At 38.5% G+C, this 25388-nt stretch overlaps 1 protein-coding gene across 9 annotated transcripts in view; it reads right to left on the bottom strand.

The window, feature by feature from the left end:
- Window positions 1-25388, bottom strand: part of Smyd5 (SET and MYND domain containing, class 5) — a 182264-nt gene that overhangs the window by 73015 nt on the left and 83861 nt on the right. For 7 of the 9 annotated variants that reach the window (XR_008407784.2, XM_053783534.2, XM_053783614.2 and 4 more), the window contains 3 exons: window positions 25186-25307; window positions 6107-6190; window positions 4782-5019 (listed from right to left, as the gene is read on the bottom strand). Coding sequence is in view for 8 of the 9 variants with exons in the window: in XM_053783534.2 (XP_053639509.1) it covers window positions 4782-5019; window positions 6107-6190; window positions 25186-25307 (444 nt within the window). In the remaining variant the exon portion in view is untranslated. The remainder of the gene's footprint in view (window positions 1-4781; window positions 5020-6106; window positions 6191-25185; window positions 25308-25388) is intronic. The other 2 variants (XM_053783957.2, XM_053784036.2) reach the window with 2 other exon arrangements.

Genomic DNA, 25388 nt, shown 5'->3' with positions numbered 1-25388 from the left:
TTCCAAGCATTCAATCGGAACATTTCATATTATCACAGCCTTTTTAGTGATTGCACCTGCAAAATAAGTCACCATGGGCCCCAAGAAAGCTTCTAGTGCCAACCCTGCAGGAAAAAGGGTGAGAATTACTATGGATATGAAGAAAGAGATCATTGCTAAGTATGAAAGTGGAGTGCGTGTCTCCGAGCTGGCCAGGTTGTACACAAAACCCCAATCAACCATCGCTACTATTGTGGCCAAGAAAACGGCAATCAAGGAAGCTGTTCTTGCCAAAGGTGCAACTTTGTTTTCGAAACAGAGATCGCAAGTGATAGAAGATGTTGAGAGACTGCTATTGGTGTGGATAAACGAAAAACAGATAGCAGGAGATAGCATCTCTCAAGCGATCATATGTGAAAAGGCTAGGAAGTTGCATGAGGATTTAATTAGAAAAATGCCTGCAACTAGTGGTGATGTGAGTGAATTTAAGGCCAGCAAAGGTTGGTTTGAGAGATTTAAGAATCGTAGTGGCATACATAGTGTGATCATGCATGGTGAGGCTGCCAGTTCGGACCACAAAGCAGCCGAAAAATATGTGCAGGAATTCAAGGAGTACACAGACAGTGAAGGACTGAAACCTGAACAAGTGTTTAATTGTGACGAAACAGGCCTGTTTTGGAAGAAAATGGCAAGCAGGACCTACATTACTCAGGAGGAAAAGGCACTCCCAGGACATAAGCCTATGAAAGACAGGCTTACTCTGTTGATGTGTGCTAATGCTAGTTTTGATTGCAAAGTGAAGCCTTTATTGGTGTATCACTCTGAAACTCCCAGAGTGTTCAGGAAAAACAATGTCCTCAAGGCTAATTTGTGTGTGCTGTGGAGGGCAAACAGTAAGGCATGGGTCACTAGGGACTTTTTCTATGACTGGTTGCACCATGCATTTGCCCCCACTGTGAAAAATTACCTAATTGAAAAGAAATTAGATCTTAAGTGCCTCCTGGTATTAGACAGTGCTCCTGGTCATCCTTCAGACGTGGCAGAGCGACTTTCTGCGGGAAATGAGATTCATTAAGGTCAAGTTTTTGCCTCCTAATACCACTCCTCTCCTGCAGCCCATGAACCAGCAGGTCATTTCCAACTTCAAGAAACTGTACACAAAAGCTATGTTTGAAAGGTGCTTTGTAGTGACCTCAGAAACTCAATTGACTCTAAGAGAGTTTTGGAGAGATCATTTTAGCATCCTCAATTGTGTAAACATTATAGGTAAGGCTTGAGAGAAAGTGACTAAGAGGACCTTGAGCTGTGCTTGGAAGAAACTGTGGCCAGAATGTGTAGACAAAAGGTATTTTGAAGGGTTTGAGGCTAACCTTGGGAATCCTATGCCAGTTGAGGAATCCATTGTGGCATTGGGGAAGTCCTTGGGGTTGGAGGTTAGTGGGGAGGATGTGGAAGAGTTGGTGGAGGAGGACAATGACGAACTAACCACTGATGAGCTGCTGGATCATCTTCAACAGCAAGAGACCAGACCTGAGGAAACTGCTCCGGAGGAGGGGATAGAGAAATTGAAGAAGTTGTCTACTTCAAAGATTAAGGAAATGTGTGCAATGTGGCTTAAAGTGCAAACCTTTTTTGATGAAAATCACCCTCACACAGCCGTGCTGGTGACTATTACACTAACAATGTTGTGAAACACTTTAGGAATGTCATAAAGGAACGGGAGGTACAGGCCTCTATGGACAGATGTGTTGTGCGACAGAGGTCCAGTGGCTCTCAAGCTGGTCCTAGTGGCATTAAAAGAAGAAGGGAAGTAACCCCAGAAAAGGACTTGCCACCTCAAGTCCTAATGGAAGGTGATTCCCTTTCTAAACATTAACACCATCCACAGTCTCCCCTCCTCCCATCCCATCAATCATCACCAGATCTTCAATAAAGGTAAGTGTCATGTAACTGTGCATGTCTTCTTCAGTTTGTGTGTATTAAAATTAATATTTCATGTGGTAAAAATCCTTTTTTGTTCATACTTTGGGGTGTCAGGAACGGATTAATTTGATTTCCATTATTTCTTATGGGGAAAATTAATTCGGCTTACGACAATTTCGCCTAACGTTGAGCTCTCAGGAACGGATTGATAGCGTTAGGTGAGGGTCCACTGTATATCCAAAATATAGCTTATGTTGGTCTCACAGGCCTTAAAAGTTACTTGAAAAAATAAAATGTTAAAAAATAAAAGAAAAACTAGAAAAAATAATAAATAAGCTATTACCGTGACTGGCATTCGGAGAAGTTGCCGTAAGCAGCTCACTTTCTGTTAACTTCATGCCTCCATATCTCGGTAAGTATTGATCACAATTTTTTTTTTTTGCCTATAATACTCACAAAAATATGCTCTATCATTTCATAAGAAATTTTTTTTTTTTTTCGAAAAATTTTCGACCCTGAGAACAAGTTTGGAGAGGGCCTGTCAACTCTTAAAGGGTTAACAGTTGCCTGTGCAGTGATAAGGCTCTGCAAAGGCTCAAAGTAGGCCTAAAAATGTACCCCTCTTTAGAGTAGAGAAATGCTAAAGGCTTAAACAGATGTGAAGACATTTCTTGATTAAAATTCCAGTGATATAGATTAAATACATTTTTACCTGCATTTATAAAAAAAATAGTAGTAAGGATGAATGGGAGGGTGTTGGCACCTGGAGAAGAAGTTGATATCCTTTCCTCATATTCCTCATACACATCAATGATCTTCCAAACGTATCCCAACACCTGAACCCCATTCTCTTTGCTGACGACACGACTTATGTCATCTCTCACCCTAATCTTGCCACCCTCAACACCATCCTTAACGAGGAGCTGATCAAAATATCGACTTGGATGACAGCCAATAAACTTACGCTTAACACTGACAAAACCTACTACATTATGTTTGGTAGCAGAGCAGGAGTTGCGCAAATTAACATTAAGATCGACAACACTCTAATAGCCAGACATAATGAGGGCAAATTCCTAGGCCTATACCTCAACAACAACCTGAATTTCAGCACCTATATCCAACACATAACCAAAAAAGTATCCAAAACGGTTGGGATCCTCTCCAAGATATGATACTACGTGCCGCAAAATGCCCTTCTCACACTATACCACTCACTTATTTATCCATACCTCACCTATGCTATTTGTGCTTGGGGATCAACTGCAGCAACACACCTAAAGCCAATAATAACCCAACAAAAAGCAGCAGTAAGAATAGTCACTAAATTCCATCCCTGGCAACACACCCCCCCACTCTTCATAGATCTAAACTTACTCCCTGTTTAGTACATCCACACTTACTACTGTGCAATCTACATCTACAGGACCTTAAATTCCAATATTAACCTTGACCTAAAACGCTTTCTTGATAGTTGTGACAGAACCCATAGGCATAACACCAGACACAAACATCTCTATGACATTCCCCGTGTCCGACTAAACCTTTACAAAAATTCAATGTATGTCAAAGGCCCTAAAATCTGGAACACCCTACCTGAAAACTCTAGAACTGCAGACACATTCATCACCTTCAAAACTACCATTAGAAAACATCTTATCTCCCTGATACACCCTGTCAACTAATTACACGAATACCACCTGGTGGTTCACACTTACACTCACTCACCCATTTGACCATAAATAGAAATATCAATCTTAATCTTAAAATAATGAATCCTAACTAGTCGTAAGTTGGCCTGTGATACTCCAATACTGAAACTATGTATTGTGCCAAAACAAAAGCATTCACATTGCTAAACTCACAAACTAGTATTTAGTCACTTAGCCATAATACCAACTTGCCTCATACTTTGTAATATTTTAAGTTTAAGATTTAATACAAGTCTGCCCGAATTGCCTACCCATGCTAGGTGTTCTAGTGGTACACTCTGTAATTATTATTTTACTACATGTAAACCACACAATACCCAAATTCTGTAAACTCAGCATTGTAATCCTTATAGAGAATAAACTTTTAATTGAATTGAATTGAATTGGGGTGAAATTTGACTCCAAACTAACCATGAAGAACCATGTTGTATATCTTGCAAACAAGGCAGCCAGGAAGCTTACAGCACTTCGCCATATCTCGCATCTACTTGACAGTAGGGGTTGCAAGATTCTGTACGAGGCACAAGTACGCTCACACCTTGAGTATGCTCCACTTTCTTGGTTTGCCTGCCCCCCCTCTCATCTGCGACTACTTGACAGAGTAGAGAACAGAGCAAGATGTCTCATCTTTTGCCTGGACCCATCCTGGATAGATCTGTCATTTCAGCAGAGCCTTCAACATAGGAGGGATGTGGGTGGCCTTACTGTTATGTACAAGGCCAATATTGTCAAAGTACCACACTTGGATCCACTTCGAGGACAGCGTGAAACAAGCTTTTATGCCACAAGACGGGCAGAAAGCAGCAGCTTCACTCTGGCTGTACCCTTCTCCAGAACATCACTCCATCTGAGATCATATATACCCAGGATGATTCGAGTATGGAACACATTCGTACAGCATAATGATGTCAGTGAGATAAAGTCAGTTGATCAAATGAAAATGCTGGCCCACAGATGGCTCCAATTTCATCCTGTTCCCTCCTTGTATGTCTCATAACAATAAAAATGCTTTCAAATGAGCTGATGTAGGTAACAGCTCTTAGCTTGCCAATGAAGTTAGGAATCCTTAACCTGTAAATAGCTTGTCAATAAAGCTAGGTATCCTTAACCTTGTCAAACCCTGTGTAAAAAAAAAAAAAAAAAAAAAAAAAAAACACCTGTACTTACATGTTGAACTTCTGGTGCACCTAATCCCTTTTCCATCATTACTCGCAGAGCCTCTAACTGGTCATGGAACTCTGCTCCAAGTAATTTATGGGCAATCTCTTCTTCCTCGTTCACAGTGCGATGGCAAAACTGCATGAACAGAGCTGTTGCTCCCTCCTTATCAGCAGCCTGGCGAACAGTAGCAATGATTCGTGCCAGGAGCATGATGCAAGCGGTCTCTGGAGGGTAATGCATCTGTCTGCAATGAAAAAGCAAAAAAAAAAAAATTATACAGTAGCATGCAAGGGAGAAAACTAATAATATCCACAAATGCAATAGCACTCAGTACCCTATGTTAGGTATATAATAATTTCTTGCTTTTTATTTATAGATAAAAATAATTTTGCCCATTATATTAAACCACACCAAAAATCTTTTCAAGAAAAACAAATGAGTCTAATACATGGTACAGTACATACATCTAAAAAAAAAACTTCGGTAAACAGTAGAGCCCATAATACATACATTATAAAGCATATGGCCTTTGTTTAAATATACTACTGTCCATCCTACACACAGAATGCACAGTAGCAGTTTATTTCCAGTGAATTAAACAATAATTATGGTGTCCCATACTACCAGGCATTTTCCTTCAATTTGGGGTGACAGTTAACTCTACATAAATTTTGAATAGTAATTCAGTTTAAATTAAAATAAATAGCCTAACCCAACCTAGAATAGCTAATATTTAATTCTGTCTATTGCTTGGATCGCTCAGAAATTAACACACATAATCTTGCTAGAAAACAAACTACATTATGAATTAGTTTTTGACATGAATTAATTTTTGACAAGTTAAAACATAAGATGGTCAAAACAAAGCTGAAATGAGCTTTGTTTTTAAAACACTAGTAAAGAATTTATCTACCTAAATATATCAGCATGTTTGCAACCATTAGTGATGGGCATTGCAACCAATACATCACTATACAATACAGTACGTAATTAGTTATAGCAGTAGTAGCAGTGTTTTATAGTAAGCATCACAATAAACTATACCAAGTTAGCAGCCTTTCACCAATAATTTAACCATTTAATTGTTATTCAAGCTATGTTTTCTTGGTTAATTGTTAAAATCTTGCTTTTAGGGGATTACAATATAAACTTTTATTACTGTTAGACAGGGGAATGTTTCCTAAGAAAACATTTAACTGGAAGTGGAGCATGGTGTGCTTGGTAGCTGTCTCAAGTAGAATTTTTCCATACACCTGTACCAAAGTTTGTATAAGCTTTGACTAACATATATGAAGCGACCAGCTGTGAACACCAAGAAATTTCAGTAATACCCATACTCTACTTCATTGGTCCTTATTTTCTTTTGGCTGGCAGACCCCTGGCAGTGATAAGTATCAGGCTGCAAACCCCACCACCTTTTGACATGAAAAAAAAATATACATGTTAGTGAAATTACAGACTTGTCCTGCAAATTAGATTTAGATTTTTCTGCCAAAGCGGCTAATTTGCCGTGCACCCAATATGTACACTGCGGATGGTACAGCAAGAGCATATGGATACACAGAAGGCCTAGGAGCTAAGCCCTATAAGAGTTATATTAGCAGCAGCATATTTGAGTATAAAATATTTACAAATTTCTATCTTATCTGTTATAAGAAAATAAATAATTAAAACATATATTTCCATCATTATTTAGTTGTAGCTCCAGTTAGAGTAAGAGGTAGATGGGACAAAGGGAAAATGGCAACAACAAGTAAAAGAGAGGTGAAAGTGTATAAACTAAGGGAGGAAGAAGCTCGGGTGAGATATAAGCAACTATTGGCAGAAAGGTGGACTGGTGCAAGTATGAGTAGTTGGGGGGGGGGGGGTTGAAGAGGGTTGGAATAGTTTTAAAAATGCAGTATTAGAATGTGGGGCAGAAGTTTGTGGCTATAGGAAGATAGATGTAGGAGGAAGGAGGAGTGATTGGCAGAATGATGAAGTAAAGGGTGTGATAAAAGAGAAAAAGGTAGCTTATGAGAGGTTTTTACAAAAGCAGAAGTGTTATAAGAAGAGCAGAGTATATGGAGAGCAAAAGAAAGGTGAAGAGAGTGGTGAGAGAGTGTAAAAGGAGAGCAGATGATAGAGTGGGAGAGGCACTGTCAAGAAATTTTGATGAAAATAAGAAAAAAAATTTGGAGTGAGACAAACAAGTTAAGAAAGCCTAGCGAATGAATGGATTTGTCAGTTAAAAACAGAGTAGAGGAGTTAGTAGGTGGGGAGATGGAGGTATTGGGTAGATGGTGGCAATATTTTGAGGAACTTTTAAACGTCAACAAAGAAAGGGAGGCGGTAATTTCATGCGCTGGCCAGGGAGGTATACCATCTTTTAAGAGTGAAGAAGAGCAGGATGTGAGTGTGGGGGAGGTGCGTGAGGCATTTATGTAAAATGAAAGGGGTAAAGCAGCCGGAACTGATGGAATCACGACAGAAATGTTAAAAAGTGTACGGGAAGACAGAATGTAGGATTGCGGATGAGTAAGGAGGTTTTAGAGTAGGTAGGGGATGTGTAGATCAAGTGTTAACAGTGAAGCATATATGTGAACAGTATTTAGATAAAGGTAGGGAAGTTTTCATTGCATCTATGGATTTAGAAAAGGCATATGATAGAGTGGATAGGGGAGCAATGTGGCAGATGCTGCAAGTATGTGGAATAAGTAGAAAGATACTAAATACTGTAAAGAGTTTTTATGAGGATAGTGAGGTTAGGGTGTGTAGAAGAGAGGGAGACTACTTCCCAGTAAAGATGGGTCTTAGACAGGGATGTGTAATGTCACCATGGTTGTTTAATATATTTATAGATGGGGTTGTAAAAGAAGTAAATGCTAGGATGTTGGGGAGAGGGGTGGGATTAAATTATGGGGAATCAAATACAAAATGGGAATTGACACAGTTACTTTTTGCTGATGATACTGTACTTATAGGAGATTCTAAAGAAAAGTTGCAAAAGTTAGTGTATGAGTTTGGGAGTGTGTGTAAAGGTAGAAAGTTGAAAGTGAACATAGAAAAGAGTAAGGTGATGAGGGTATCAAATGATTCAGATAAAGAAAAATTGGATATCAAATTGGAGAGGAGGAGTATGGAAGAAGTGAATGTTTTCAGATATTTGGGAGTTAACATGTCAGTGGATGGATTTATGAAGGATGAGGTTAATCATAGAATTGATGAAGGAAAAAAGGTGAGTGGTGCATTGAGGCATATGTGGAGACAAAAAACATTATCTATGCAGGCAAAGAAGGGAATGTATGAAAGTATAGTGGTACCAACACTCTTATATGGGTGTGAAGCTGGGGTTATAAATGCAGCAGCGAGGAGGCGATTGGAGGCGGTGGAAATGTCCTGTCTAAGGGCAAAGTGTGGTGTAAATATTATGCAGAGAATTCGAAGTGTGGAAATTAGGAGAAAGTGTGGAGTTAATAAAAGTATTAGTCAGAGGGCTGAAGAGGGTTTGTTGAGGTGGTCTGGTCATTTAGAGAGAATGGATCAAAGAAGAATGACATTGAGAGCGTATAAATCTGTAGGGGAAAGAAGGCGGGGTAGGGGTCGTCCTCAAAAAGGTTGGAGGGAGGGGGTAAAGGAGGATTTGTGGGCGAGGGGCTTGGACTTCAAGAAAGCATGCTTGAGCGTGTTAGATAGGGGTGAATGGAGACGAATGGTATTTGGGACCTGACGAGCTGTTGGAGTGTGAGCAGGGTAATATTATTGAAGGGATTCAGGGAAACCAGTTATTTTTATACAGCCGGACTTGAGTACTGGAAATGGGAAGTACAATGCCTGCACTTTAAAAGAGGGGTTTTGGGATATTGGCAGTTTGGAGGGATATGTTGTGTATTTTTATATGTATATGCTTCTAAACTGTTGTGTTCTGGGCACCTCTGCAAAAACAGTGATTATGTATGAGTGAGGTGAAAGTGTTGAATGATGATTAAGTATATTCTTTTTGGGGATTTTCTTTCTTTTTGGGTCACCCTGCCTAGGTGGGAGACAGCCAACTTCTTAAAAAAAAAAAATTCCATCATACAGGTAGTAGGTTGGTAGACAGCAACCGCCCAAGGACGTACTGCTGTCCTGCCAAGTGAGTGTAAAATGGAAGCCTGTAATTGTTTTACATGATGGTAGGATTGCTGTTGTCTTTTTTCTGTCTCATAAACATGCACGATTTCAGGTATGTCTTGCTACTTCTACTTACACTTAGGTCACACTACACATGCATATACAAGCATATACATACATACCCCTCTGGGTTTTCTTCTGTTTTCTTACTAGTTCTTGTTATGGTTTATTTCCTCTTATCCTCTGTAAGCCATGTGTGTCATAAGAGGCAGCTAAGATGCCAGGAGCAAGGGGCTAGTAACCCCTTCTAAAGTTAAAAAGAGAAACTATTTTTTCTTTCTTTTTGGGCCACCCTGCGTTGGTGGGATATGGTCAGTTTGTTGAAAGAAGAAAGATGGCTGCAAGTGATTCTATAGATAATGATATAGTAGATGGCATAGCACAAGAGTTGGAAAAAGTAGATGAAGTAGAGAGTGGAGAGACATTGGTATCTGATAAAAATGGAATGAGATAGTGAGAGGATCGTGGAGCCTAGAGATGAAGGAACCTGGATGGGGATGGAGGAGTGGCAATATGTTAGGTGCATGGATTTCTGTTACTATTATACAAGTTGGAAGAGGTAAGATGATAAGACACAGAGGTAGGAAAAGTTAAGGAATAACAGGTTGGTAAGGAGTTAGTTTTGGTGACTAAAGGAGTTTTGGGTTGAGTTAAAAGCCCAGTTGGGGAAGCCTGTGTAGGGAAAGAAGCATGAGAAACGAAAGAGAATGAAGTAGGAAGAACAGGAGGTGCAAAGATAAGAATGTCAGAGGTAAGGACTTCATAAGGGGTTGACACAGGTGACTATGGGAGAGGATGCACCAGGGACCCATGGGTGCCAAGCAGCCCTGGATTAACAGAGCCAAGAAAGTCTTCTTTGGAGACGCAATTGAGTTTCTGTCATAGCTTACGATAGGCCTTCCTTTTTCCTGAGATCGAGAATTGTGTAAGCAGGTAAGAAAACTGGGCAATAGTGGGAATATGCAGGGTGAGCTCCACAGTTAAGGTAAGTGGGTGGTTGGCTGCATGATGGCATATTATGATCAACAGCTCTGCAGACTATGCATTCTGCCAGTGATCTACAATACCTGGTAGGATGGCCAAATTGCCAGCAATGTCTGCATTGTTAAGTGTTGGGATTAATTCCCACACTTGTAAGCCCTGTCTTACTTTATAAACTGAGGCTGGAAGCTCTGGCAGTCAAAGGTCAGCTTGGCAATATTGCTTCTATAATGTCTCCTACTTCATTCCATGGTAATCCTTTAAGCCCCTCCATATCCACTGGAGTAGTAACAGGCCATCAAGGGAAACAGTCCCTCAACTACCTCCAGACTCTGTGATATAACTATGACCAATTTCAATAGTCTTCCTTCTCTTGCAGCCCAACTTGGAGCCAGGCTTGGCTGTTTTAAGACAGCCACAGCCAAGAACCATCTTATACTTCTTGGGTGGCAAAACAACTCAAGACTTCAAGCTTACGTCATGTTAATATACAAAGCTGAAATCTCAGACTATGAAGAGTGTCAACAAAAGTGCCCTCCCTGTAATTACCTATTTGAGTTTGTGGATGGGGAAGAGGAGGCGAGCCCTGGCTCCAGGTTCCTCCTCTTTACTTTCAACCATAGGGATTCTGTAGTGCTTGGGGACTGGGAGGTTCTCAGCTTTGATCCAAGGAAGGAAAGGGTATTTCCAGTTCCTTGGAACAAGAGCCCTTCACCAGCACCAAGGCACCCTATCTAAAGTGTAGCAGTTTTCAACCAACATGAAAAAGCAGTGTTTTCTGGTATCCTTGTGACTCACTTGAGTGTGTAATTTTGATGTTGGCTTTCCTGCTCTTGTTACAACCCTGGTTAAAAGCCTATCCTCATCCATCCTGTCAGTGCCCTAGACTCTAGGGTCTAGAGTATTTTGTATTTCATGATCCCCTTCTCATTCTTTCTCCTTCAGTGACATGCTGATAGACCATTCCTTTCATCTCAACCATCAATCTTGAAGGATTTTTTTATGCTTATACCTTTTTTGAGTTTCAATAATTTCCCTACTCCTAGAGCCTGACCCTGGGCCATGCTGATCTAGAGGTTATCATAGCCTTTTCCTAGTACAGTAGTATGGTGTTCAAACAACCTGTTCCTAGTACAGTAGTATGGTGTTCAAACAACCTGTTCCTAGTACAGTAGTATGGTGTTCAAACAACCTGTTCCTAGTACAGTAGTATGGTGTTCAAACAGACGAGATTGAATGATGAATAATTTGTTTCAAGAATGATTTACTATCCATTTCTGGACAAAGCAATGCTTCTGTTAGATAAATTTGTCATCTAGTTCACCTGAGAGACTTTAACAAACAAATTATGATATAGTTTTTCCCAAGCACTCGATGCTGATGATTCAGCCAATACAACATTCTCAACTCCTCCAACAAAAAGTTGGCAAGGATAATAATTTGTCAAAATTACATTATGTTGGATGCCACTAACAATATCAGTCATTTGTAGAAGAAAATCACATCAATAACAATGAACAGTATGTGGAAAACTCTTTCACTTAAAAGTACACACAACTACTTACAATGTTTTCAATGAAACAGAGGAACATCATGCAGTTTGCCAAACAAGCTGGACTTGAAGACACTGAGAAAGTTATATAGAGGAAACACTGCTGGAACATAGGCTCACCCTTTTATATAATGAATAAAAACAACAGAAATAAAAAAATCAAGGCTACATACAGCAAAGTGTTAAAAGACAGTGATTATTCACTTAATGGAATTACACCAGCCACTGAGTGAATTCACTCTGCAGAAGATGTCAGACTTTCAAATATGCATAATCAGCCATAATGATGATTTCAAACTGTGATCCAAACTGAACAGTAGGCAGATAGGTGATGATCTCAACTATCTACCACCCACAAACACCCAAACTTAATGAACTTTCAACATTAAGCCATGACGTACAATTCTGCTGTATAAATAGGATTAAATGTATAGCACAATTGTAATTTTAATTAAATGTTGATCCATATGTGCTTCTGTTTGATCCTATTTTGACATTTATAGGATTTAACTGGGTAATTTTATGAAGTATTATGCTTGGCGGGAGGAGGGCAAGGACTCCAGTCAGTGCTTGAGCAGCACCAATCACTATCAATTTTCTGCCTCTATTATCAAATTAGCTGGCATTCGAGGCTAGCAAGTGATAAGGAATGCATTTACATAAATACTAAGATGCAGATAATAATCTAAGACACAAAATTTGATCCTAGGTAGTACGGTGGTAGACAGCAATCACCCAGGGAGGTGGTACCATCCAGCCAAGTAAGCATAGAACAGAAACCTGTAATTATTTTACATGATTGTACGATTCCTGGGTTCTTTTTTGTTTCATAAACGCACAGGATAACACACATTTATTTACAGGATAACAGGTGTATCTTCTTACTTCTACTTCCTATCTTCTTACTTCTACTTCCAATAGATTCACCGAAACAAGAGGAGATATAAAAAAGACCTGGAAGACACACACTCAGATTCTGGACACTCATGAACTGAAAAAACTAGGGATATTGTCCCAACTAAACCGAATGAAACACAGCTACAGCCTATTGATACAGTTAACAAGATAAATGACTTTTTCTCAATCATAGGATCAAACCTCACCAGTAAAATCCCAGGTACAAACACCCGAGCAAGTGATTACTTAGATGAGAATTTCACAATCTCCTTCCATCTTGCACCAACCAAACCCACTGAAGTCACCACGATTATTAAGTCACTTAAAAAAAAATCAGGAAATCTGACTCAAGTCCCACCATTATTGTGCAAACGAGCAGCTCATGTCCTTTCACCTGCTATTTCATTACTCTCTAACAAATGACTAGAAACTAGCATGTTCCTGATACTACTCAAGATAGCAAGGGTTACACCAACACACAAAGGTGGTGACCCCACAGATGTAAACAACTACAGGCCAATATCAAACTTACCATTGCTATCCAAAATCTTTGAGAAATTTTTGCACAAGAGATTATATTCCTTTATAGCAGTGCAATGCATCCTCAACCCCTGCCAATTTGGCTTCAGGAAAAGCAAAAGCACAAACGACGCAATTGTAAAAATGCTAGACTTGCTTTACACAGCACTGGAAAAAATGAATATCCATTAGGACTCTTTATCAACCTTAGGAGAGCTTTTGATACAGTAGACCACAGCATCCTACTCCACAAACTTGATCATTATGGTATAAGAGGCCACACACTTAACATATTTCAAATACTACCTTATTAACAGGCATCAATACATCTCTATTAAGGACACAACCTCATCAACAAGACCACTGGATACTGGACTGCCACAGGGAAGTGACCTTGATCCCCTGCTCTTCCTCTTATACATCAATAATCTTCCTAATGTATCACAACACCTGAAACCTATTCTCTTTGCTGACAACACAACTTATGTCATCTCTCACCCAAATCTTGTCTCACTCAACACCATTGTTAATGAAGAGCTGGATGACTGCTAATAAACTTACACTTAATACTGACAAAACATTCTATATTATGTTCAGGAACAGAGCAGCTGAACATTATGATTGGCAACACTCTTACTGCTAAACATAATGAGGGCAAATTCCTGGGCTTGCACTGCAACAGCAACCTGAAATTCAATACCCATATCCAACACATAACAAAAAAAATGTTTCCAAAACAGTTGGGATCCTCTCCAAGATACATTACTATGTACCACAATCAGCCCTATTCACACTATATTATTCACTCATCTATCCCTATCTGTGCTATCTGTGCCTGGGAATCAAGAGCAGCCACCCACCCAAAGCCAATAATAACCCAACAAAAAGCCACAGAAAGAATTATCACACAATCCAATGCTAGACAACACCCCCTGCCCCTCCTACTCTTCAAAGACCTAAACTGTACAGAATATTCACACCTAATACTGTGCAACCTACATTTGCAGAACCATAAATTCTAACATCAACCCTGAACTAAAACACTTTCTTGATTGTTGCAACAGGATCCACAGACACAATACCAAACACAAAAATCTAAATGACATTCCCTGTGTCCGGCTAAATCTCAACAAAAATTTAATGTACATAAAAGGGCCTAAAATCTGGAACTCCCTGCCTGAAAACTCTAGAACTGCAGACTCAACCACCATTTTCAAAATTACCGTTAAAAAACATCTTATCTCCCTAACACACCCCATCATCAGCTATGCAAAAACCACCTATTCTCTTTTTTTTTGTATCATGCACACATCCAACACAAAATAGATTTACTCTCGATATCTGTGATTCCCCCTAATTTACACTTACACTCACCCAAAAACCTGTAAACATAAAATTCCTAATATAGCTATTGCCTAACAAATCTTAAGTTAGCCATAAGTTTGCCTAAGACACTCTCCCAATATAGAAGCTTTAACCCTTTGACTGTCACAAGCCCATTTCTGAAACTGTCATTCTATGTTGCAAAATTTTTGGAAAAAAAAATTATTTTTTCTTATGAAATGATAGAGAATCTTTTCCCAATGCTAATGACACCAAAAGTATGAAATTTGATCAAAAACTTACAGAATTACGCTCCCACGAAGTGAGCGATCTTGGTAATACATGTATATACACCGGCAATTTAACCAACTTTGAGCCCTATTTTTGGCCAATTGCATTGTTCCAGTCGACCAAACTCAGCTGTTTCTTTAGAACTCCATTTTTTCTATCAAGTGAGTACAAGAAACTGCCCATTTACTGATTTCAACTACCCAATAGTGGTCAGAAATTGGCAATTTGGCCAATTTCACACAAATTAAAAAAGATGCCAATTTCAAAATAGGGTCCAGAATAAACAATGCAGACATTCTTGGCACTAAAATAACATATCCTCTGTTCATTAGTCATGTCTCCAGGCCCCTCTTATATTACTCTTGCTTTCTATTTTGATTTTGGCCACAAAATAGAGCGAAACACCAACGTCAAAGACCTGGGAGTGATCATGTCGGAGGATCTCACCTTCAAGGACCATAACATTGTATCAATCGCATCTGCTAGAAAAATGACAGGATGGATAATGAGAACCTTCAAAACTAGGGAGGCCAAGCCCATGATGACACTCTTCAGGTCACTTGTTCTATCTAGGCTGGAATATTGCTGCACACTAACAGCACCTTTCAAGGCAGGTGAAATTGCTGACCTAGAAAATGTACAGAGAACCTTCATGGCGCGCATAACAGAGATAAAACACCTCAATTATTGGGAGCACTTGAGGTTCCTAAACCTGTATTCCCTGGAACGCAGGAGGGAGAGATACATGATTATATACACCTGGAAAATCCTAGAGGGACTAGTACCGAACTTGCACACGAAAATCACTCACTATGAAAGCAAAAGACTTGGCAGACGATGCAACATCCCCCCAATGAAAAGCAGGGGTGTCACTAGCACGTTAAGAGACCATACAATAAGTGTCAGGGGCCCGAGACTGTTCAACTGCCTCCCAGCATACGTAAGGGGGATTACCAACAGACCCCTGGCAGTCTTCAAGCTGGCACTGGACAAGCACCTAAAGTCGGTTCCTGACCAGCCGGGCTGTGGCTCGTACGTTGGTTTGCATGCAGCCAGCAGCAAAAGCCTGGTTGATCAGGCTCTGATCCACCAGGAGGCCTGGTCGCAGACTGGGCCGCGGGGGCGTTGACCCCCAGAACTCTCTCCAGGTAAACTCTCCAGGTAAACACAAAAAATAAAAGATTTACTCTTATGCAGACTACTGCATTATTTTAAAAATGGTATAAATAATATCAGTGCACTAGTGAAAGAATATTAGACTCCCCAGATGACATGTATTGGACGTGTGGTGTGATTTGCTTACTCTTGAACATTGGTAAAAATTGAACATTTCCGCTACTTTGAGCTCAGTTTCAAGGTCGTTTTTATCATGAAACTAATAACAATCATATCTGTTTCTGTAATATGTTTTCCATTCTATCAAATGAGACCAAAAAAACGAGAATACATACATCCATAAATACTATATGAAAATACACCTCAAAGTCGGCATTTTAATCCGAAAACACAGTCAGAGTTTTTTTTCTCATTATGCACTGCGTGCTGCAGGATTTTTTTTTATACAGTTCACACTGACCACACAGACCCATTCTTTCACATGTGGGGCTACCAGCTTTCTCCTGCTTTATTTGAAGCTGCTAGAATTATTGAGTATATATACGTCCGAAACACTGGCTCGTAAGATGTATATAAACAGCCGAAACAGTCAAAGAGTTAACAGAAACGGTGTATCATGCCAAGGCTTAACCATTCCCATTACTAAATTTACTAATTGTAATATTGTTATATGTTTTGTACTACCTCATTAATATAAATTTAATTAATCACTTCAACATTTTTGACATATTATTTTAATTACCATTACTTGTTTAATTGCCATTACCTGTTTTAATACCACATTTATTATCTTAGTGTAGTCCTTTACTCTTAGATACCTTGTACTGCCAAATAAGCTCTAGTATATCTACCAGTGCAATAGTGAATCCAAATAACTGTTCATAAAAATTTAATACATGAAATAAACATTTTTTTCTTTTTATTTTTTTTACTAAATATTTTTTTTGTAATCATTATTACTTACTAAAATTTTATTAAACACCATATTTACTACCAGTCAGTTTTACTTTTGTACACTGATCACTATATCCTCTATATTTTGCTCTTTTATTTTATTTTTTTTTTTAATTTTCATATACCATTACTTGCTTACTACTGTAAACTAAGATTATAGAACTGATAACTAGTGTAATATTATATTGTCAAACTTGTGCCATAATAAGAATTAGAATCCTTGTATTTTATAATTACTTATGTAATTTAGTATCATACTCTTCTGTTTCTCTTATTTCATTTTACTGTGTTCAGTAAACATCTATTCAAAATCAACACCTTTGTTAAACCCTAAAATTATAACAGTTCAATATTAATTCATCATACCTGTTCCTTATAAAGAGGAAACTGTAATTCTGTATTTGTTTTTTCAAAAAACTAGTGTAATAATCCATCAGCTGGCAAGATAAATTAGTTAAGTATCCTAATTATTAAGTTCAACACAATGCTTATTCAAAAACCTAGTTGTTAGTCACTCTCATTTTTATGTTTACAAACAGTGATCCAGATTTTAACCTTTTATTAAATGACTTACACGATCAAACAGCAACTGTAATTATTATACAGCAGACCAAGCTAAGACATTACTCAGAGCTAACAATAGCATAACTGTCTTTAATTACAATGTCAGATCCTTGAGCAAACATTACGATGACCTCACAGCATTACTCAGTTCCCTTAATTCCAGTATGTCAATCATCACACTCACAGAAACTTGGTTAAAGCCTGACATTACAGGTGTCTATGCCATTCCTGGATACACAGCTATACACAACTGTAAGACAGACCAGCAAGGGGGTGGAACAGCTATATACTACTCAAAACAACTTGACTGTATCAATAATTCTTGCACAAGGAACGAGCATGGTGAATATATTATAGCTAAATTTAAATCAAAAGACCTGCCAAAACCCCTCACAGTCATAAACATCTACAGAGTACACCAGTCAAACATTTACCACTTTAGTGAAAAATTACGGATTTTGATAACTGATGCACATATGAACGAAGACCACCTACTACTAACAGGAAATTTCAACATAAATCTACTGCATGACCAGGGCCCACAAGTAACTGAATTCACAAACACTATGAACAACTGCTTGTTGCTATCAACAATATCAAAACCTACAAGAATCTCCCAGGATAGTATCTCTTTATTGGACCACATCTGGACTAACATCATATCCCCTTTAAAATCAGGCATAATCACAGACAACACCACAGACCACTACCCTACCTTTCTCATAACCAACCTAGGTAAACTGCCCCAAGACACTACTAAAGTTACCTTCAGACTGCATAATGAAACAGCTGAAAATAACTTTATAGCAGCAAAGAATAATGTTGACTGGCACAATGAGCTTACAACATATACAGACACTAATGAATGTATCAATAATTTTATAAAAAGAACCCACTACCTCTATAATAAGCATTGCCCTAAAAAAACTAAACAGCTCACAGCAGAGACTAAATAGTCCCTAGCTAACACCCACCATCCTCAAATCCATTAACACGAAGCACCAATCTGAAAAACAGTACAGAATGGGTCAAATAACTAGAGACCAGTCTAAACGTTACTTATCAGCCCTTACCAGCCTGATAAGAAGGTCTAAAAAATTGTATTATGAAAACACATTACAAAACATCAAAGGTGATATAAAAAAGACCTGAAAAACCCTATCTGAAATTCTAGGAACTAAAAGGATATCCAAAAACAAAACAATCAAATTAACAAAATCAGACAAACCCCTACTCCCACCAACTAAAACAGCAAACAGACTCAATGTTTTCTTCTTCACCATAGGAAAGAATCTAGTAAGCAAAATCCCAAACTCAAACACTCGTCCATCAGACTATCTCACAGGCACCTACCCGCATACACTATTCCAAGACCCAACCAACCCAACAGAGGTCTCGCTCATCATCAACAACCTTAAGAACAAGGCAGGAGACATAAACAACTTGCCTACTTTTATGTACAAAAACGTTTCACAAGTACTGTCACCAATTACTGCAACACTCTTTGATAAATCCAGTGAATCCTCCACCTTCCCAGCAGTTCTCAAAATAGCAAAAAACGTGATTCTAAAAGCTTAGAGATCTCCAGTGAATACTAGAAAGGACTGCCCTTCTAGCATCCAGCCTGTTACTGGGTTTTCGTAACAAGTAGTCAGTATCCTTGTCCAATTATCCATTAGAATTCAATAGTGCTTCAGGATTACAACTGGTAGGCTACTAACTAGAGAAAATAAAATTTAATAAATTTATTAGTCATTAAGTTGTCTAGGCGTATATCAAATTAAATTAAATTAATCACAGTAATTAAAATAATATCACTTCTCTCGTGTACAATATTATTGTGCTGAAAGCACATATCACATTTATAATTCTTAAGTACCGTCTGGTACATTAATATTTAATAAGATATTCCAAATATGTACAAGTAAGTTTGTGTGTATGTGTAAGTGCTCTAAGTAGTTCACTATGTCTCACAACCCGACTAGACTTAAACAAGTGACTGACAAAGTCCTCAAATAAACTAAGTTCTTGACCAACTGGCAATCAGAACAGTCTGCTTGAACAATAAAACGACTGATAAGCCGAACAGCAATATAACAAGCAACTGCGACACAGAATCAGAAACAAGGAGATAATATAACGACACTAAGTAGGGACCATCTGCAGATCCTCCACAAAAGTCACAAAACTCCCATACTACTGAAACTAAGTTCAGCATAAGAAAATCCCAGACTGTGATAATACACAGATACCAGTACAAGTTAGGTCAGAAGCTACAGCTCAGGACCTGAGTTGTTTAGAGTGTCTATGCGACACACAACCTCAGTACAACGTCGAAAATCACTTAAGTCTATACAATGTTCTGTGAACAGAGTTCTACAGAACTAACAAAGCTACAGAGACGATCCTCCAACAAGTGCCAATAAGGGAGATTTAGGCTCTTGCCAGGGATACGTCCAACCACCAAGCGAGTCTAAACCAGACTGAATACTTCAGGCGAGGTGAGGACACCCCCCCCCTCGATCACGTGATAGCTCCGTGGACAGTACTGCCCAGCAACAGAAGCCGGCAAAATAACGAGCAAAGAGCAATAATTACAGTAGTTAGACAATCAAGACTTGAACTGAGCACATAATATGTTACATCCTACCTAACCAAAGGAAGCTAAGTTAAATAACATTATAAAGCAATACATTTACGATTTAGCTATTATCGCAAATATAAGCAATATAAAATTATATGAAAAGGTAATAATTATATATATACATAATCACTGCAACCCATTCAGGGGTTGCAACACAAGGGTTATCCCAATCCACAAAGGAGGTGATCAAGCCGATTTGAATAACTATAGACCAATTTCTAACTTACCACTAGTCTCTAAAATCTTTGAAAAATTAATTCATAGACGGATCTACTCCTCCCTCATCTCAAACAACATACTAAACCCCTGTCAGTTTGGATTCAGGAATAATAAAAGCAAAAATGATGCTGTTATACACATTCTGGAGCTAATATATACCGCTCTCGAGAAGAAAGAAGTCCCACTGAGAATTTTCATTGACTTACGTAAAGCTTTTGATACAGTAGACCATGAATTGCTGCACACTAAATTAACACACTATGGTATAAGAGGCCACTCCATCAACTACCTAAAGTCATACCTTAGTAACAGAAGCCAATACGTGTACGCAAATGGTGCAAACTCTTCCACACAACCAATCACAGTAAGAGTCCCACAGGGAAGTGTGCTAGGATCACTCCTCTTTCTCATCTACATCAATGACCTACCAAATGCATCACAGCTACTCAAGCCCATATTATTTGCAGATGACACTACATACGTCTTCTCACACCCAAACCCGGCCATACTCGCCAACACAGTCAATGCTCAATTGCAGAAAATATATACCTGGATGATGATGAATAAACTTACCCTAAATATTGGCAAAACCTATTTCATTCGGTTTGGAACCAGAGCTGCAAATGTTCCACTTAACATAACACTAACTGGATCACCCATCACAAGACTCACAGAGGGAAAATTCCTAGGAATCCACCTAGACAGTAGCCTCAAATTCCAGACACATATACAACAAATTTCCAAGAAAATCTCAAAGACAGTAGGCATACTATCACAGATATGGTACTATGTTCCACAATCAGCTCTCCTTGCACTGTATCATTCACTCATCTACCCTTATCTCACATATGGAATTTGTGCATGGGGGTTAACAACATCAAATCACCTAAGGCCACTAATAACCCAGCAAAAGGCTGCAATCAGAATGATAAATTCCCACCCGCAACAGCATACTCCACCTCTATTCAGAAGTCTAAATTTGCTCACCATAACGAACATCCACACTTATTCATGTGCCTACTACATACATAGAACAATACATGCAAACATAAATCCTCCACTTAAATTTCTCCTCACCAACCTTAACAGTACACACAACCATAACACAAGACACAGACCTCTTTTTGATGTACCCCGTGTCCACATCACACTGTAAAAACTCTATGCACATAAAGGGCCCCAAAATCTGGAATTCATTACCAGAACATACTAAAGAAACCAGGCCTGAAAATCAATTTAAAACTCTTCTAAAAAACCACTTACTCGCCCAGGACTAAATAATCAACACTTAGTATTTAACATTACCAATAATTCTCCCAATTACTTGAATCTTAAAACTTCAAGACAACATATAGGAAAATGATCATCTTTTGTTATACATTGTAATGTGACAAATTTGTACAATGATAATGCTTCAGTATCGATATGTTCAAATTTCATTGTTTCAAATACAGTGGACCCCCGCTTAACGATCACCTCCAAATGCGACCAATTATGTAAGTGTATTTATGTAAGTGCGTTTGTACGTGTATGTTTGGGGGTCTGAAATGGACTAATCTACTTCACAATATTCCTTATGGGAAAAAATTCGGTCAGTACTGGCACCTGAACATACTACTGGAATGAAAAAAGTTCGTTAACCGGGGGTCCACTGTACTCAATTGTACTTCATATTGTAAATTGTTTACTGTAATTTTTAACACTGAACCTTTCATTGCTTGTTAATCTTAAGTAAATTTTAAGCCTGTCCATAATGCTCTGCATATAAGGGGCTTTTGGCATATACACCCAACTACTATAATCCATTGTACAACTATGTATCATGTCCAAATAAACTATATGAATATGAATATGAGTTATCTAGTATGCAATAAGGTATATTAAAATGTACTGCTCCATAACCTGTGTCAATATAGAGTAAGAATTAGGAATAGTCTGCCCAAAATGCCTAGGCATGCTAGAGGCCCTCCTTGTAATTAACCCATTCAGGGTTTCGGACGCACTAGTACGGCTTACGCACCAGGGTTTTTGACGTACTAGTACGCCTAAATTCTAGCGCCCTCAAATCTAGTGAGAGAAAGCTGGTAGGCCTACATATGAAAGAATGGGTCTATGTGGTCAGTGTGCGCAGTATAAAAAAAATCCTGCAGCACACAGTGCGTAATGAGAAAAAAAAAAACTTTGACAGTGTTTTTGGTTTAAAACAGCAACTTTGCACTGTATTTTCGTATGGTATTTATGATGGTATTCTAGTTTTCCTGGTCTCATTTTATAGAATGGAAGACATATTATGGAAATTGAGATGATTTTGATTGGTATCACAATGAAAAGTAACTTGAAATTGAGCTCAAAGTAGCAGAAATCTTTGATTTTTGCCAAAGTTCAAAAGTAAACAAATCATGCTACGCGTCCAATACATGTCAACTGATGAGTCTAATATTCTTTCACAAGTGCGTTGATATTATTTATACCATTTCTACACTAATGCAGTAGTCTGCATAACAGTAAATCTTCTATTTTTTGTGAGAATAAAAATTCAAAGTGGAAAGCAAAAGAATGTAAAAGGGGTGTGGGGACATGACTAATGAACAGAGGAAATGTTATTTTAGTGCCAGGAATGTCTTTCTTGTTTATTCTGGACCCTATTTGGAAATTGTCATCTTTTGAAATTTGTGTGAAATTGGCAAAATTGCTAAATTCTGACCACTTTATTGGATAGTTGAAATCGGTAAATGGGTGGTTTCTTGTACTCTTTCGATAGAAAAAATGGAGTTCTAGCGAAATAGCTATGATTTTTGTCGACTAGTACACTGGAATTGGCCGAAAATAGGGCTCAAAGTGGGCAAAATCGCCGATGCATAAACATCGTCGAGACCGCTAACTTCGCGAGAGCATAATTCCGTAAGTTTTCCATAAAATTTCATACTTTTGGTGTCATTATAATCAGGAAAAGATTCTCTCTCTTTTCATAAGAAAAAATTTTTTTTTTTTTTTTTTTAAATTTGGTGACCCTGAGAACAAGTCTCAGAGAGGGCCTGGCGACCCTGAAAGGGTTAATATTATTTATTATTTTTTTAGTATTAACACACTGGCCGCCTCCCACCAAGGCAGGGTGGCCTGCAAAAGAAAAACTTTCATCAGTCGTTCCATCACTGTCGTGCCAGAGGCATCCTTACACTACAGTTATAAAACTGCAACATTACCACCCCCTCCTTCAGAGTGCAGACACTGTACTTCCCATCTCCAGGACTCAAGTCCAGCCTGCCGGTTTCCCTAAATCCCTTCATAAATGTTACCTTGCTCACACTCCAACAGCACGTCAAGTTCTAAAAACCATTTGTCTCCATTCGCTCCTATCTAACACGCTCATGCATGTCTGCTGGAATTCCAAGCCCCTCGCAGACAAAACCTCCTTCACCCCCTCCCTCCAACCTTTCCTAGGCCAACCAATACCCTGCCTTCCCTCCACTACAGATTTATACACTCTTGAAGTCATTCTATTTCCTTCCATCCTCTCTACATGTCCAGACTACCTCAACCACCTCTCCTCAGCCCTCTGGATAATAGTTTTGGTAATCCCGCACCTCCTCCTAATTTCCAAACTATGAATTCTCTGCACTATATTCACACCACACACTGCTCTCAGACATGATATCTCCACTGCCTCCAGCCTTCCTTTTGTTGCAACATTCACCACCCATGATTAATTAATATTTTATAATATGTAAACCATACACTGTAAGCTTTGCAAGGAAATAAACATTTTCATTTTCCTTGGTTACACTACACATGCATGTGTACACACATATATATTTACACACCTGTCTGGGTTTTCTTCTATTTTCTTAACAGTTTTTTTTTTTTTTTTTTCCAACAAGTTGACCATCTTGTTCTTCTTTATTTCCCCTTATCTCCATGGGGAAGTGGAAAAGAATTCTTCCTCCGTAAGCAATGCGTATCACAAGAGGCGACTAAAATGCCAGGAGCAAGGGGGCTAGTAATGCCTTCTCTTGTATAAATTACTAAATTTAAAAAGAAAAACTTTCATTTTTCGTTTTAAAACACCCTGTCTTGGTAGGATATGGCTGGTTCATTGAAAAAAAACAAAAATTGATGTTATATAACATTATATTTGGTGGGAAGGAGGGTAGTCACTTGCATAGCCAAGTGGTGCCACATACCACTAACTTCAGTCCAGGGTAAAGCAAGATGTTGACCTACATTCAGCAAGCATTACTGAACTATTTTTCAAACGAGTTATTTACTATGCAAGACAGAACCTACAAGCCAAGTTTCTGAGTAAATTACTCTTCTACCCAAATTTATCTCAATTTGATGAGCTAGTATGCCCTGTTAAATACTGCTTACCCTAACACTGAGGTTTTCAAGAATGCAACTTCATTATTAACTGGGGTAAGCCTGTGCTGGAATGTATGAAGATCTCCCAAGTTAGGTAGATAATGGCATAAGCCAACAAGTGATGATTTCACAGACAGTATTTGATAAAATAGCAATGCAAGTGAAATCTTTCTTTCTTTCAACGCATCGGCCGTATCCCACCAAAGCGGGGTGGCCCAAAAGAGAAAAACAAAAGTTTCTCTTTTTAACTTTAGTAATATATACAGGAGAAGGGGTTACTAGCCTCTTGCTCCCAGCATTTAGTCGCCTCTTACAACATGCATGGCTCACAGAGGAAGAATTCTGTTCCACTTTCCCATGGAGAATGCAAGTGAAAATATCTGAAGATAATGCATGAAAAATAAAAGAAAAAGCTACCAATTTATGCTTCTGAAATTTAAGAAAATTTAGCTTCAGCGAGAAAATATAATTAATTTAATCAAATCAAATCACAGAACAGGTGAGACTCCCTATGATATAGAAATATACCTAGTAGGATGAATCTTATTACAGTCAGATGGTCCAGCAGCCTGGGAATTTTAGGACTCCCATGCCATGGGTTCAACCCTCCACTTGTTCTGTGCTTTGTTTGCAATTGTGTTATCAAGATTTCATGAGTCAAGATATAATTACTCTCTTTGAGAGCTCGTGAAGCTTTAAATTTTAAAAAATATTCCCCTCTTCAAAGCTAAATATTAAAGGAAATTAACAAGCTTAGAAAACTTATTTTGCAAAATTAAAACACTAAAGACCACAGCAAACAGATTATTGTAATTAGCAACACAATACATGTGGCATACTTCCAAGCTTCTTGTAGCATTACAAGAGGGTGAGAGGGATCTGGCATGAAGGATCGCAAGCATAAAGTTTCGTGATACTGATTCCAGGCACTCTCTCTACAGTCACGGCTACAGTATGATGCCTGCAATAAAACAAAACACAATTAGCATGTCTCATGAACAGTATTCAGTTTTACTTAAATTCACCAACACTTAACAGAAAA

This window comes from Cherax quadricarinatus, chromosome 2 (genome assembly GCF_038502225.1).
Source record: "Cherax quadricarinatus isolate ZL_2023a chromosome 2, ASM3850222v1, whole genome shotgun sequence".
NCBI lineage: Eukaryota > Metazoa > Arthropoda > Malacostraca > Decapoda > Parastacidae > Cherax > Cherax quadricarinatus.
Note: the sequence above shows the minus strand (reverse complement) of the source record. Positions and strands in the feature narration are given on the sequence as shown.